The 15,820-nt window shown below is 48.4% G+C and overlaps 1 protein-coding gene across 2 annotated transcripts in view; it reads right to left on the bottom strand.

Annotated features, from left to right (window-relative positions):
- The window catches only part of GYPC (glycophorin C (Gerbich blood group)), a 49,934-nt gene that overhangs the window by 18,035 nt on the left and 16,079 nt on the right, over positions 1-15,820 (bottom strand). The window contains exon 2 of one of the 2 annotated variants that reach the window (XM_061440273.1): positions 6-50. The exons of the other annotated variant lie outside the window; for it this stretch is intronic. Coding sequence (XP_061296257.1) covers positions 6-50 — 45 coding nt within the window. The remainder of the gene's footprint in view (positions 1-5; positions 51-15,820) is intronic. 2 annotated transcript variants of the gene reach the window in all.

Genomic DNA, 15,820 nt, shown 5'->3' with positions numbered 1-15,820 from the left:
CTCACCTGGGGACCAAAGGGGAATCTCCATCACTGCTGCCGTCTCTGTTCCTGTAGAAACAATGGCATGAGACAGGTGTGGGCATCCTTATTTTAGAAATGTGGAGAGTGAGCCCAGGGAGCTCCTGGATCTTATCCAAGGCCTCGCAGCTAGAGAGCAGCAGGGCCAAGACCCCAGCCCAGCTAGGCCCTGGCTCTCCCCCTGCCCCAGCGGCACTCAGAATGCCTCTCTCCTACCCCGACATCACCACCACCAGCAGCAAAGGCAAGGTATTTGGTTGGCTAAAAAGTTCCTTCAGGTTCCCGCTATACTCTAGCTCCACTCCCCCCAGTGACTATTGTCTCTCTTCCCACTCGAAAGCCCTCCTTTCTAGATATGTATAATGATATAATCACCACCACTTAGGGGCTCACTTTATAAGTTCGTATATTGGTGCAATTTCTCAGGAGAACCACTGAATTGGATGCAACAATGCCCATCACTTTTCAGTGGGGCAAACTACAACCCGCCTGAGGTCACACAACAGCAACATGGGGGGTGGGAAAGGGGTCTGATTCCAAAGCTTCTGCCAGAACCATCCCTTCAGAGAAGGTTCACTGAGGGCCCATCACATTCCCTTTATTAGAGGCTGAAGGTCTAACAGTGAACTGCGCTAAGACCCTCCCTTGGGGTTTTCTTTTCCATTCTAGGGTAGGGAGAGACAATAGGGAGTTAAAAATAGGGATTCAAGATTTACGGCCAGGGAGGTGATAAATCCTGAAGACACAAAAAAGGGGGAAAGGGAAAAAGAATAACTGAGGAGGTGATCAGGGAGGTCACCCAGAGGAGGCAACTTTTGGGCTGTGCTAGACTAAATGCTTTTGTCCCCTCCACCCCCCACCCTCCCCTGCTGCTGCTACTGCTGCTAAGTCACTTCAGTCCTGTCCGACTCTGTGTGACCCCATAGACGGCAGTCCACCAGGCTCCCTCGTCCCTGGGATTCTCCAGGCAAGAACACTGGAGTGGGTTGCCATTTCCTTCTCCAATGCATGAAAGTGAAAAGTCAAAGTGAAGTCGCTCAGTCGTGTCCGACCCTCAGCGACCCCATGGACTGCAGCCTATCAGGCTCCTCATTCCATGGGATTTTCCAGGCAGGAGTACTAGAGTGGGATGCCATTGCCACCCTCCCCACCCCTACCCAATTTCATATGTTGAAACCTAACCTCCAGTGTGGTGGAATTAGGAGGCCATTGGAAGGTGACTAGGTCATGAAGGTGGAGTCCTCGTGAATGGGATTAGTGCCATTATAAAACAGACCCCAGAGGGCTCCCTCAGTCCTTCTGCCACTTGAGGACACAGAGAGAAAATGCCTGGCTATGAACCAGGAGGTGGCCCCCACCAGACATCAGACCTGCTGGCACTTTGATCTTGAACTTACTTCTCAGTGCCCAGAACTGTCAGAAATACATATCTGTTGCTTTAGCCCAGATATGTGGTAGCAACTGAACAACAACAACTGTGGCATTCATTATAGTAGCCACAAAGGACTAATGCAGGCCGAAATACTGGAGCCTGTGAGCCCTACAGACATTGGAATGAGGAATATCTCAAGGAGACACTCGCCAGGCGATGTGTTCCCAGGTGAGCCAGGGACCATGTGGCCACTGCAGAGTGAGTGAGGGCCAGAGTGCTAGGAGGTGCAGTGATGACAGGACAGGTTGGACCCCGCAGCACTCGGTGAGGGGTGGGAGGCCAGAGCAGGGGTCCAGCAGGAGCCATATGAACTGTGTATGAGAGAGAATTATCATTTCAACTGCTGTGCTGAGGACAGACCCTGAGTAAAGATGGGAGAGGCTGCGGCCATGGTTTAGGCAAGCGCCTGGATAAGAACCATGGTGCCACAGGTGATGAGGGATAGAGACATTTGGGGTGTATCTGGAATGTGGGGCAAATAAAACTTGCCAATGGATTAGATGTGGAGTGTGCAAAGAAAGAAAGAAAGAAAAAAGAGTCAGACTTTTGGCCTGAGCAGGGAGGATGGAGTTTACTACAAGGGGCGTGTGGTGTGGGGCAGGGAGGGGGGCAGAAATCAGCGCTAGATGAGGATGTGTTAAGCTCGGGGATGTATTAGATGTGAAGCACAGGTGCAGGGCAGGCCATCGGAGAGAGGAGTCTGGAGCTCGGGGAAAGGTGAGGGCTGAAGGTGTAGCTGGAGGTAGGGGGTTGCTCCAGCATCATGACGGTGCTCACAGACATGGGCTGGGGCCACATCCCAGCAAATGTAGATTAAGGAGAGGAGCCAGAACTGAGCCCTGGGCCTTGGACTCATGTGGCAGCATTGGAGCCCAGGACGAAGCAGGCAGTGAGCCAGGAGAAGCCCGGGGTGGGGGGCGAGCCATACCTGGGAGACTGGGCCAGGCTCCCCTGCAGTGGCTGGGCAGCCCTGTCACGACTTTCCTCCTGCTCAGTCTATGTCTGCCCTGTGCTCCCCAGGGCCTGTGTGTGTATGAGACTCCACATCCCCACACACGATAAACGTCACCACTGAGACCTCCCCTCTCTCACCTGCATCACAAAATTGGCCCCTGCCAGCAGGTCACCCCTGACAGCACACTGTTCTGCAAACTGAAGAAAAGATAAAGCTCCCTTCTTCACACCTTGTCTCCCTCCCACTTCTGGGCCCTTCCTCTGCTCCCCCTTATAGCAAAACTCCTCAAAAGGATTTCTATACCTTCTTTTGATGTTTCAGAGGTTTCTTTTTCAGTGAGATAAGCCTCCCTCATAATTGGTGCTTGGGGGGAAAACAAGTGGAGGGAGGAAATGGACAGAGAGAGGTGGGGGCTTGTTGAACAGAGAATTTGGATTGGGGATCACAGCACTGAGTAGGGGGGACCAGTCAATCTGGTGTGTGTGTGTGTGTGTGTGTGAATAGGGGGTGCTCTTAGCCTGGCTTGAGTTCAGCTGCACAGGAGGGGGAAGAGCTATATTTACTGATCTAAACATTGGCCAGTAGGAGTAAAGGAGAAAAGGTTAAGAGAGTTCACATGTTCATTCAACAAAATTCATCTGGGGACACAGCAGCAAAAACGAAGAAAAACAGCTGAAATTCTTTTTCTGGAGTTTACATTCAAGGGAAAGGATACAAATAATACAAAGGAGAAAAACACAAGCTATGGAGTATACTAGACAGTGTGAAGACAAAAAAAAAGGACAAGGACCATGAGTAGGAGTTACAAATTTGAGTAAGTGTGGCCAGGGAGAGGTGGCATTTGACTACGACCTGAAGGGGGTATGGGAAAAGATATCCAGTGGAGATCTGGAGAAGAGTATCTCAGACAGCAGGAACAGCAGGCGCAAAGGCCCGGGGTGGGAGCAGCTCCAGTGTATTTAAGGACAAGCCAGAAGGCCAATGTGGCTGGAGTGGAGTGAGCCTGGGATGAGCTGTAGGAGATGCAGTCAGAGAAATAACAGCAGAGGATAATGGAGGGGCTAGAGAGCCCTGGACGAGCTTCAGTTCTTACTCTGAGGTATACAGGGGCCATAGAAGGATTTGGAGCAGAAGAGTACTGTGAACTGATTGTCATGCTGTCAGGATGGCTCTGGCCACTGTTCAGAGGAACGGGACCAGGCAGGGGCCATGGTACAGTTCAGAGAACCAAGGATGCTGGCTTGAACTTCAGTGGGAGAGATGAGAGGTGATGGGTTCAGAACGTATTTTCTAGGAGGTCTGATTATGGGCTGTGGAGCCTAAGATGCTCGGCGGGGAAGTGAGTAGATGGAAGGTGATGGGCAGGGGAAGTGGTCAGGTACTGGATTCAAGATGCCCACTTGTCTGAGGAATTGCTGGAGTGAAGATGTGGAATCAGCAGAGGCCTGAGCTGTTGGAGATCAGGCCGCTTGAAATGAAGACTTTGGAAGTGCCCTGTGAATGTTTTATTCTGGTTATGACTGCAGGAGCTGATGCCAAAAGGCGGGAATTGAGGTTAATGGGGTGTGTGTGTGTGTGTGTGTGTGTGTGTGGACAGCTCACAGAATGATGCTGGTGAGACAGCTGAGATTCTGAGAGAGACAGCAGATGTCTGCTTGGAGGAGGAGAGCATGATGTGTATGTTCAGGAAGGAAGGAACAACAGCGTCTCCTGTTTCCACACTGTGCCCAGTTGTAAAGCCAGGTGTCTGCTGCAAGGGAGGGGAGGCGTATTCAGCCGGGTTGGGGTAGGAGGCTGGGTGGTGCAGCCTTTGGTCCCTGTGTTCTGAGCTGTCAGGGAGATGAAGCGATCTGGGGGCAGGGATAACTGGAAGGCCTGGGCGTCCAGGCATTTGTGTGCCTTCTTTCCCTGTAGCTGCTTTTCTCTGCCACATCGTTCAGTCCCCAGGTTGGACCTACTGGTGATTCAAGGGCTAACATCCCTGGCATCAAGACCACAGGGGCATGAGAAGCTGAGTGGTCTGTCCCTCCCCATTGTCTCGGTGTTGGGGATCAGCAAGCCACATCTGGTCCTTTTGTTGTACAGTGGGACAGGTCCACACCCCACTGCCTGACATTTCAGAACCTCTGGACTCTCCCAGGCCTCCTTTCAGGAACAAATCCTCTAAATTTATCCTTTATGGTTTCTCGTGTGTGGTGGACTGGTTGGCTGGAAGGAAGTTCCTGGGGATGGAGATGCTGTAGTACTCCTGCTTAGCTATGAAGTTCAGGTCATGTCACCTCCTCTGAGAAGCCTTCCCTGATTTCTGCATCGGGCTCATCTGCTGCTTCCTTTATTCCTTCAGGAGCTGCAACCTTTCTCATAAATATTTTAGGCTGTGCAGCCCATATATGGTCTCTGTTGCATATTCTTCTTTGTTTTATCGGTTTTCCTGTTTTTTCAAACAATCCTTTAAAAACATGTAAACCCTTCTTAGCTAAACAGGCCACAGGCTGGGTTTAGTCTGAAGGCTGTAGTTTGCTGAACAACTTGTTCAAATCATTACTAAAATGCTTTGTGGTCATCCATCTCTACACTCATTTTTGAGCTATAATGAGGGAGGATTGTATTTGACCCCTCACTATCTGACACAATGTTGGGTTGTTGGATGAATAAGTGATGTTGCATAAAATATCCTCTGACATGTCCCAACTGACTTTTTTATCATTATTTTTTCCACACACCTGCCTCTCACATGTTAAATAAATAATCTCTCTGAGAGTCTCCAAGTGAGCCATTAAACAGTCGTCACTTCACAGAGGTACACAAAGCTCCCAGCGATATTAATGGCTCTCATTTATTAAGTTCCTGGTTTGTAGTAGATCATTGTAAGGTGAAGTTGACATCTTGTGTGTGTGTGCAGTGCATGCACGTATGCCTGTTCATCTGTACATACGTGCATACATTCACGTGGTCACCCATGTGGTTCAAGTACTGGCCACTTGGCCTCTGTGCGGGCCATAGTCATGCTGACATGCCTTTCATGGTCCCTGCTCTCCAGCTAGATCACGTGTGCTAAGCCTTACCACTTCTCCAAGGACTTAATTCACTTAAGAAATCATATAATTGCATTTTCAGCACAATTAGGTACCTAATTACATGGCTAAATGTCCTCGATCAGACTGCATGTGTAAATGATGATGATGTAGTTAGCCACGCTTTGTTATTGGGTTCCATAAGTTGGAGAACAGGAGACAGAAAATGCTTTTCTCTTCCCTTTGTGAGCTTTGACAGGCAGGATCCACAGAGACCCATGTCAGGCCTGGAAAGTGAAAAGGATGGTGGCAAGAGGTGGTAGGGTGTGCTGCCCTGGGATCTGGTCAAAGCCTCAGGGAGAGCCTGTCAGATGAAGGAGTGGGGTGCTTGCATTCTACAGACAGACACTAGTACTTCCTCCAGGATGTACTAAGGGGATCCAGAGTGAACCAGAGATACAGGACTTTGAATTCATGAACTCAAAAGGTGAAGATGGAGGGAATGATCCTTGAGGAAGGAAAGCATGTTCCCCCTCCACTCCCTGGAATTCTTCTCTTCCTCCCAAGCCAGGGAGGGGGCTGCATCAAGGGACTCTGCCTTCTCCTTACCCTGGGTGGAGGCATGCTGGGCTCATTATTGCTACGTGTGCAATGGGGTCTGAGGGTATTTGTGAGGATGACATGAAATGATGCATATGATGGTATCTGCACACACTCACAGATGAGTCTGGGCACAATACATGTTAGCTGATACTGTGAGTAATAACACTGTAGATTTTTTTCCCTACTGGAATAGTGTTTGAAAAGCGTGCTAGGAAAGAGAGGGTGCATTCTGATCTAAATACTGGGAATGTGTTGCTCGAAGTGGTGGTAAAGAGAAAGGAGAATGCACATCAGAAAACTGCTCTTTACAAAAACTGTCTGAAAGTGTTTCAAGGGAGCACCTTGTAGGTGAAGGGAGGGTGGATTGCAATAGACGGTCATGAATCCTGGCTCCTCCACTTTAACTATCTCCAACCCTCAACTCACTGATCTGTAGAGAAGGATGCACCTGTATGGTTCCCAGGAGAATTGTATCCAACATATGACAGCTCTTCCTATCATTCCCACCTTTTTGAGAATAGCTCCTTCTCCTGTCTCTCTCTCTCTCTCTCTCACACACACACACACACACACATACTTGGCTTCTGGATGTAGGGTGTCTCTGGGAGCAGAACAGGGGACCAGTTCTTGTGACTTGGGGGGCAGGGAGTGTTTGTTTGTCTCCTGGAATACTTGGGCTTCCTGAGCATGTCCACTGTGCTGTTAGTACTCTTTTTGTCCTCTGGCTATCAGGGCAGGAAAGGGGCTTCAGGAAGTCATCAGCTCATCTCTTCAGTTTGCATCAGGCAATGGAGCTAAGAAGTTGCCTGGCTCTAGTTCAAGCCCCTGCACAGTCTTTGTGCTTGGGAAGGAAAAGCCATTTTTCTTCACTGCTCCCACCCCACCACCCCTGTGTCCCACCCTCCCTCTGGTTTCCTCCCTGATGAAGACACTTTACAATCCATCACCCTGACACACTCCTGCTCTGTCTTTCCAGCATCTCTCTCCCTTAAAGGTCTTGTGATTTATGTTTCACTCACATTAATCTTTTAAAAGCAAAGAAGTCATAAACACACACATAACTCTTCCTCCTGTCAGTTGAAATCCCATGACACAAATCAACTGCCATCTAAATTAAATGTTTCTTTCACAGAAAGTGATAAATGCCCTGGAAACCTAATCAAATAAAGCCAACAAACTTAAACTTTGTTTCACTTCAGAATTTTGTAGGTGGTTTATTTAAAGTCCCACAACTGGTTAATGTCTAATGACCAACAGGAAGGGTGAATTTCACTCTCCTGTTATTTTAATGCAGCTAATATAAACAGAAAGGATTGTCCATATAGCCTAATCAGGGATCTCAGCACCTCAAAATTGGGTTTGAAATCTAACACATATTAGGGGGTTAAGGGAAAGTATAAACACAATTTACTATTCTTTGGACAGGTGTACCGATTTCTTAAGCAAACCAAGTAGAGAGAGCAAAAATAGAGTTAGCAAAATAGGCATTAGCTATCTACAGAGTTGGATCTATTCGAGTAATCAGGATTAGGGAGGGACTGCCGGATAAGCCAGATGGTCTAAGACAATGTAGATTTGAATACTTTTATCCTTTTTAGTATGAATGACTTTACATTAAAACAAATGCAATGTTTAATTTTATACCTCCTATTTGGAATAGGAAAAGGAAGGGAAAAATATCAATGACTAAATTCAGTACACGTTTTTAGTTTATTTTCCTCTCTTCCTTTTCCTTGTCTTATTACATCTTCCACCATCACTATCCCATCTGATATCATTAATAAACTTTATCACTCATCTGCTTGGTGAGTAATGAGTAATGAAGAGTCTTAAAGGTGAGGTTAGATAAACTGAGTCTTCTCCTGTAGGCAATGAGCAGGTGAGAGATTATAGAAAATTTCTAGAAAGTTTGTAGTACAGCAGTGGAGAGGAAAGTCTTCTCTCTTCTCAGTTTAGAAGAGCCCTTTGGAGCTACCAAGAAAGGATCAGCAGGACTGAGAAAGAGGAAAGAGACCAACAGGACTGAGAGTAATGGATGTGGGGAAGGAGGTATAGTTGTGAGGCGGGGGTTCCAGGAAGGCACACTTGACAGTGCTGGGAGTCTTGAAGGTTAGAGAGTCTGAGGTTCTGGAAGGAGTGTGGTTAGTAGTTAAGAAGACATGTGGGTTGGGAGTGCTATAAGCAGTATGAATAAGGATTTATTGTTTTGTATTTAAGTATATCCAGTCATTGAATAACTTCCACAATTGCATCACTTAAAATATTAAAAATTAATTAGCTTCAGATTTTCAAATTTATATAAAAATAGGTTTTTGACCTGCTGTGGGAGGCATCCATGAACTAGATGGAAAGGATGAATAAGAAGGAAATCTCAAAAGCTTCCCTAAAAATGTTTTTAAGAGTGGGAATGCTTCATATACTCAGAGTCTTTGCAGTTAGGGACCTGGCCTGGGGCTTGAGACAGTGGGCTTGCTCAGAGCAGCAGGAGCCTCTGGCTCATGGTCCTCAACTCTGACTGGACAGTAGCATCTCATGAGAGCCTTTGAAAAGCACTCATGTTCTGATAAAATGCAGGATGCTAGTTAAATTCGACTTCTAGATAAATAGCAACACAATTTTTAGTATGTCCCAAATAATACATGCCAGCTCCACGGACTGTTCAGTTCTTTTGTCAACTTAACAGATCCACTGTGAGTTCTCTAATAGGGATCCACCCAGAGAAGACCACTGGGAGATCCCAGGCCTAAATGCAGAGTGACAGCCACAAGCCAGTCCAAATTCCCACATTGCCATCTCACACATTCACATCGTTCCTGTCCCATGTCAGCCCCTTGTAGGTCACATGAACTCCAATTATATTTTGCACCCCCAGGCTCTGGCTCTTGCTGTGCCCTCTGCCTGGAATGTCCACTCCACCTGGCTTATCTGGTGAATGTCCACACATCAATCCACACTGGTCCAATGCCACCTGTAGAGGGTATCTGTTCTGACCTTCTGGAAGGAAGTGACCTTCTGTTTCCATGGACAGACTCATCAAACACATCAAAGAACTCTGGGGCACAGTGAGGGCTCTGGCATCTTCCCTTTGGTGTCTGATATTTTGCCAGGTGACCTACACATGGTAGGTGACCATCTATGTGATCATCAAAAGCTTACTGAGTGAAAGCTCCTCCCAGCAGTGCAGTGAAACACAGCAGGAAATTTATCCAGATATGTAGTTACAAAAGCAGGAGTTGGCAGTGATCGCAAAACACAATGTATCAAGCATCTACTAGCTGCTAGGTGTGAAGACCATCTCTCTTGCCTTTATCACTACAGAGAACATTTATACATGCTGGTCCTCTGGCTCTCAGGATTACACATGAGGCTTTGACTGATTCCAGGGGAGAGATTTGAGGAGTCCTGCTGTTTCTTCCGTAGACACAGCTCATGAGAGCAGCCACCCTGGCTGGTCCTATTGCTCTGCCCCTCAGCCTGCCTTTTCTCTGGCCTTGAGTAGTTGTCAGCCTCAGTCTCGGAAAGATAGTTTCTTGATACATCAGGTTCCTCTAGTTCCTCTAGTCTCAGTTCTCCAGCTTGGTGTCCATCTCAGGGCAGACCACCTGTGTGGTCCTGTTTTAGGGACTAAGAGTCAGGAGCTGCTGCTCCTCCTGGCTGTGCTGTCAACCCTTTTAAAAAATGTATTATTTATTTGGCTGTATCAGGTCTTAGTTGTGGCATATGGACTCTCAAGCTGTGACCCCCAGGCTCCAGAGTGTGTGGGCTCAGTAGCTGTGGCACACAGGCTTAGTTGCTCTGAGACATGTGGAATTTTAGCTCATCGACTAGGGAATGAACCCATGTCCCCTGTGTTACAAGGTGGATTCTTAACCACTGGACCACCAGTGAAATCCCCATGAGGTTTGCTTTGACAGCATTCTTGCAGGTCATCTGAGAACAGGCTGTACCCCTCTGCACCCACCCTGCAGGCCTCTTCGGTGGCTGCACATCCAGTCACTGGCCCAGGATGCCAAGTGACCCTGTAGAACCTGCCTGCATGGAAGCCTGCTGGTCTCTGCTTGTCTTGGAGGGATCTTCAACCTCATATGTATCCATGTACCTAAACACCTGGAGCAGGGGGCAGCCAGCAGATCAGCTGGGCTCCTGCTACTGTTTTTTATGAGTCTGCTCTGTGCTGGGGATTCACTCACATTATTTCACACTCAAGATGCTTCTCATTCAAAACCTTTCTCATGGGACAGCCACAAATCACGAGTAGCTCTCATGAACTGAACTCCTGCAAACAACCTTGCCAGACTGGAGTTTCCATCCCTCCTTTAAATATAAAAAGACTGGAGCTTAGAGACAGTGTCCAAGGACAGAGCCAGGATTCAAACCCAGACTGAGGCTCTACTGTTGACCTTGCTGCTAGGCCCTGGCCCTGTCTCGCAGTGTAGGGCAAAGCCTGGTGGTGGAACCCTGGTGACCAGTGGAGGCAAGATGCCCTCCACCTGTGAAATCCTGGGTGCTCCCAGCAGGGCACTGGACATAGGGATGACCAACCCATTTTAAAAATGGGACAAATAAGGTCAGAAAGGCCAAGTCACTTTTCTTTTTACATATATGCTTATTACAGGAAAGGTATTTTTCTTAAAGAAATTTTTTTTTTAGTTGGAGGATATTTGCTTTACAATGTTGTGTTGACTTCTGTCATATAACAATGCAAACCAGTCATAATTATATATATGTGTGCCCTCCCACGTGAGCCTCCCTCCCCACTCCCATGCCACCCCTCTAGGTCATCACAGAGCTCCAGGCTGGGCTCCCTGTGTTATATAGCAGCTTCCCACGAGCTGTCTGTTTTACACATGATAGCGTATGTCAATGCTACCCTCCCAATTCGTCCCACTCTCTCTCTTCCTCGCTGTGTCAAGTCCATTCTCTATGTCTGTGTCTCCATTCCTTCCCTGCAAATAGGTTCATCGGCACTATTCTTCTAGATTCCATATGGCCAAGTCACTTTTCACAAAACAGTCAGCTAGCCCAGTCTGTCCTACCTCAAGGACAGGAAATTTAACATTGACCCAAGCTTAAAGGAAAAGAAGTTAATGTTTGAAGGTAGAATTTCTATCTTCAAATGGGGTGTGTGGGGGGCGGTGGGGCGGGGGGATGAGCTCTTTGATCTCCTTCAAACCAGAGCTCCCAGGAAGGGGGCAGACAGCCTGAGCTTTTGGGTCTGGCAAACCTACTTCAAACGTGATCACGCCACATTAGACCAAACGCCTTAACACCTCCCCTTCCCCAGCCTTGGGGTGTCTTATCCAGGACTAGGAACAGTAGGGCCTCACAGGGAAGGGCTCAAACCACACACTTGATCCCGATATGTGCCTGGGAGGAGCCAGCTCCCACTGTCCTGTCAGAGCCTCCTAGGGTCCTTTGTCCCGTCAGCCTCATGGCCAATCCTCTGTCCCCAATGGCTTCCTATCAGGTCCTCTTGCCTGTGGTCACTGGGAGTCAGCTCTAGTGCCTAAGAAAGTAAAGAAGCTTCCTGGGTCTGGCAACCCCCACTTCTGATGGGTCAGGCCCTGAGGGCAGGTTGAGAAAGCAGCTGGTGAGCTGGGCCCAGGCCCATTTTATCAGCACCAGGCCCGCCCAGTGCTGGCACCAGATCCACTGCTGCTGTCTGATAAGAGGCTCTGCTCTGCTTTCTTGAAACCATCTGGAGCTTATCAGAGGCAGACCTGGGTGAAGGAGCCATTTCCATCAGCGTGAATAAAGGAAGGGAAGAAAAAAAACCCGGGAGAAATAGAATGCCTTTGCATGCAGACACAGTCAGGCTATACGCCTGATGCTGGTGCAAGGCAGATTCGCATGAATAAAGGAAGGGAAGAAAAAAAACCCGGGAGAAATTGAACGCCTTTGCATGCAGACACAGTCAGGCTATATGTCTGATGCTGGTGCAAGGCAGATTCGCGTGAATAAAGGAAGGGAAGAAAAAAAACCCGGGAGAAATAGAACACCTTTGCAAGCAGACACAGTCAGGCTATACGCCAGATGCTGGTGCAAGGCAGATTCACAGGCACAGGCAACCCCACTCAGAAGCCAGCGGGACCTAAGCTGAAAGCAAAGAGGATGGCTCCCTGATAGTGCTGCCGGCCATGTCTCCTGTGGTGTGTGTGTGTGTGTGTGTCTCGGTGGTGGTGGTTTGGTGGCTTAGTCACTAAGTCATGTCCAACCCTTGTGACCGCATGGACTGTAACCTGCTAGGCTCCTCTGTCCATGGGATTCTCCAGGCAAGAATACGGGAGTGGGTTGCCATTTCCTTCTCCAAGTGTTGGGGATGCAAACCAGGTTCAGGTGTGAAGCATTTATCCTCTTAGATTTTAATTTTTTATTGAAGACTAGTTGATTTACAATGCTGTGTTAGTTTCAGGTATATAGAACAGTGATTCAGTTACATATATAAATGTGTGTGTGTGTGTACACACACACACACACACGCATATACGAGCTTCCTAGGTGGCACTAGCAGTAAAGAACTTGCCTGCCAATGCAGGCGACATAAGACACATCGGTTCATTCCGTGGTTTGGGAAGATCCCCTGGAGGAGGGCATGGCAACCCACTCCAGTATTCGTGCCTGGAGAATTCCATGGACAGAGGAGCCTGTGGGGAACAGTCGCAAAGAATCAGACATGACTGAAGTGACTTAGCATACACGTAAGCAGTGTGTATATATTAATCTTATATTAATCCTCAACTTCTAATTTATCCCTCCTTCCTTTCCCATTGGTAACCATACATTTGTTTTCTGTCTGTGGGTCTATTTTTGTAAATAAATTCATTTATATCTTTGTTTTTAGATTCCACATATAAGCAATATCATATGGTAATTGTCTTTGTCTTACTTCAGTCAGTGTGATAATCTCTCGGTCCATCCATGCTGCTGCAAATGGTATTATTTTATACTGTTAATGGCTGAGTAAAAAATGTCCCCTAGGTTCATAGCACAAAAAGCACTCAGCATCATGGAGGAGGATACTGCCTGCCAGTAGGTGAGCCTGTGGGGTGCAGACATTATGGAATTGAGTGACAGCTGGACTGTGGGGCTGGCTCTTCTATTTGCTATTGGTGTGGCCTTGGTACAGTCATTTGTCCCTTTTACAGGAACACTTAGGGTACTGAGTTTTGTGAGGACCCCAGACCCTTCATTTAAGTGGTGTCTAAGAGCACTCCCCTCCCTGGTGGGCACATGGACAGCCTGCCTGGCCCCTTGGCTTAGAGAAATCTCAGGGGAGGCTGACCCTCCCTTCACACCCTCTGGCCTGTCCCAGGCTGCAGGGAGAACCAGGCAAGATGAGAAACATGTCCATGCATTTGTATATGCGAGAGGTTCCAAGTACAAAGGGTGCTCGGGTGACCCAAAGCCTAGCATGCCTGTCCCCGTGGAGATGAGAAGCCAGTCACTTGAAGAGCACCTGGATTCGCGTGCAGGGATGATATTATCTGAGGGCAGGAGGCAGCCAGGATGAGCTTCTGAGCCATATTTAATTGGCCCCCATCACTTAACCGGATGGTTTCCGGGGCAGCTCAGCAGATTAAACACAACAGTGTGTAAACAAAAAGCAGATGAAACCTCAACCTCTGTCCCCGCCTAATGAACCTGGCTGCTAGTGGGACTTGCCTCCGTGAGCAGTTGCATTAATTTGTGCCTCTTACATGGGGGTGCAGAGAGACTCAAGTGGTAGAATCGTGGCTTCTAAGCTGAGCTGCAGGAGCCCACACTGGTCTCATCACCCTTCTGATATCAGGGAGATGGAGCCTGTGTTTCTAGGCTGCTCTTTCACTCCACCAGGGACTCAAGCACACATGTGCACACAGGCAGAGGTCAGGTTTCAGAAGCCTCGCTGGAATTGATGGTTGCATCTTCTGTGTGAAGCTTCCGGGTTAGGCTGAGGGTGTTGTGGGGACCACCTTTCCCAGGCAGGTGGCAGCTTGGACCCCAGGAGTCTTGGGCCTGAGAGCACCCTCGTCCACATCCTTTCCTGATTCTCTTCTCCACCCCTGCTGGGCCAGACCCTGCAGCCCTGGGGACTGCTCTGTGCCTTCTGCTGGACTGTTTCCCCAGGGCTTACGTGGACCCAGAGCTGGGAGGGAGATGGCAATGTCCCCCTCTCTGGCCCTGCATGGGGTTCTGTCCCACATTGTAACACTCCTAGCTGGTCCCCGAGAGTCCTGAGTGCCTGTGAGGGCAGGTGCCAGGAACCTCATACCCATATTCATTTCCTGTAGAGCTCATCGTGGCCCTGCAGAAAAACTCCACCCAGAAGATGCAACCAGTAATTTCAGAGAGGCTCTGAAAGCCAGCCTCTGTGGGTGTGTGTATGTGTGTGTACGTGCGCGTGCGTGCGCACACGCACATGTGGGCCTGCAACTAAGGCATCTTTCAGGACATTGGAGAACAAATGGCAACGCACTCCAGTACTCTTGCCTGGGAAATCCCATGGACAGAGGAGCCCGGTGGGGTATAGTCCGTGGGGTCTCAAAAGAATCAGACATGACTGAGCACACACACATAAACACAAACGGGGTGCCTGGTGAAGGCCTCCATCACCACTGCACCTCAGGCATCACTTAGGAGTTCTCTGCCATCCTCTTCTCTCCTTCTCAGCCCCCAGTACGTGTAATAGCTGACTCAGAACCTTGCTAGAGCCTTAGCAGAGATGCTGAGGGGCTCCTCACTCGGGATGAGAAAACTTCTGGCAGGGAAAATTCAGGAAGGTGGTAGAATTCCAGCTGCTACAAGGGGTGCTGGGAGACAGTCCCATTGGCCCTCTGCTGCCTTACCTGTCTGACTTCATCTCCTAGTCACCACTTCCCACTCCTCTCCCCGCTGCACTGCCTCCTATCGGTTCCTCGATCAGGCCAAGCCTGGTCCTACTGCAGGACTTCTGCATGTGCTGTGCTCTGCCTCTTGTGCCTCCTCTCAGATATTCAATCCCATGTTTGGCTCCCTGGCTTCCTTTAGGTCTTTCTCAAATATCAACTTCCCCAGTGAAGATTCTCTGCCCACTGTCTTTAGAATGGCACCACCTCTTGTCCCTTGGGCCTCTCTCCTTTCCTGGCTTGATCTTCCTCCCCACACTTAGCGTCATCTGACTTATTGAGCACTCTACCTGCAGGTCTTGTGTCCGTCACCACTGAAATGTAAGCTCTCTTTTTGGATGACTGTTGGTTTGTGCACTGTCAAATCCCCAGGGCCTGACGCACAGTGGGTGCTCAAAACACACTCATGGGCTGGGCTAAAAAGCTTGCTGATGCCGGTGGCAGAGGCAGAGTAGGAGTGTAGACTCAGGGAATCTGTTGTTGAACTCAGGGTCCACTATCTCATAACTGGTGAAATGTGGACATACTTTTTCCTCTGAGTCAACATATCCAATCTGAAAAGAGGGATAATAACCTCCTGAGATGGGGAAAGATGTCATTAAGTTGGGTAAAGAAAATGTGGTACTTATATACAATGGAATATTACTCAGCCATTAAAAAGAATGAAATGATGCCATTTGTAGCAACGTGGATGGATCTAGAGAGCGGCATACGGAAGTAAGAGAAAGAGAACTAGCGTATGATATTGCTTAAATGTGGAATTAAAAAAAATGATACAAAGGAACTTATTTACAAAGCAGAAACAGACTCACAGACTTTGAGAACCAACTTATGGTTATCAGAGGGGAATGGTTAGCAGGGGGGATAGACTACAAGTGTGGAGTTGACATGTACACATTGTTTCATTTAAAATGGACAACCAACAAGGACCT

The sequence above is a fragment of the Bos javanicus genome, chromosome 2, assembly GCF_032452875.1.
Source record: "Bos javanicus breed banteng chromosome 2, ARS-OSU_banteng_1.0, whole genome shotgun sequence".
Lineage (NCBI taxonomy): Eukaryota > Metazoa > Chordata > Mammalia > Artiodactyla > Bovidae > Bos > Bos javanicus.
The sequence above is the reverse complement of the archived record's forward strand: the minus strand, read 5'-3'. Positions and strand labels throughout refer to the sequence as shown.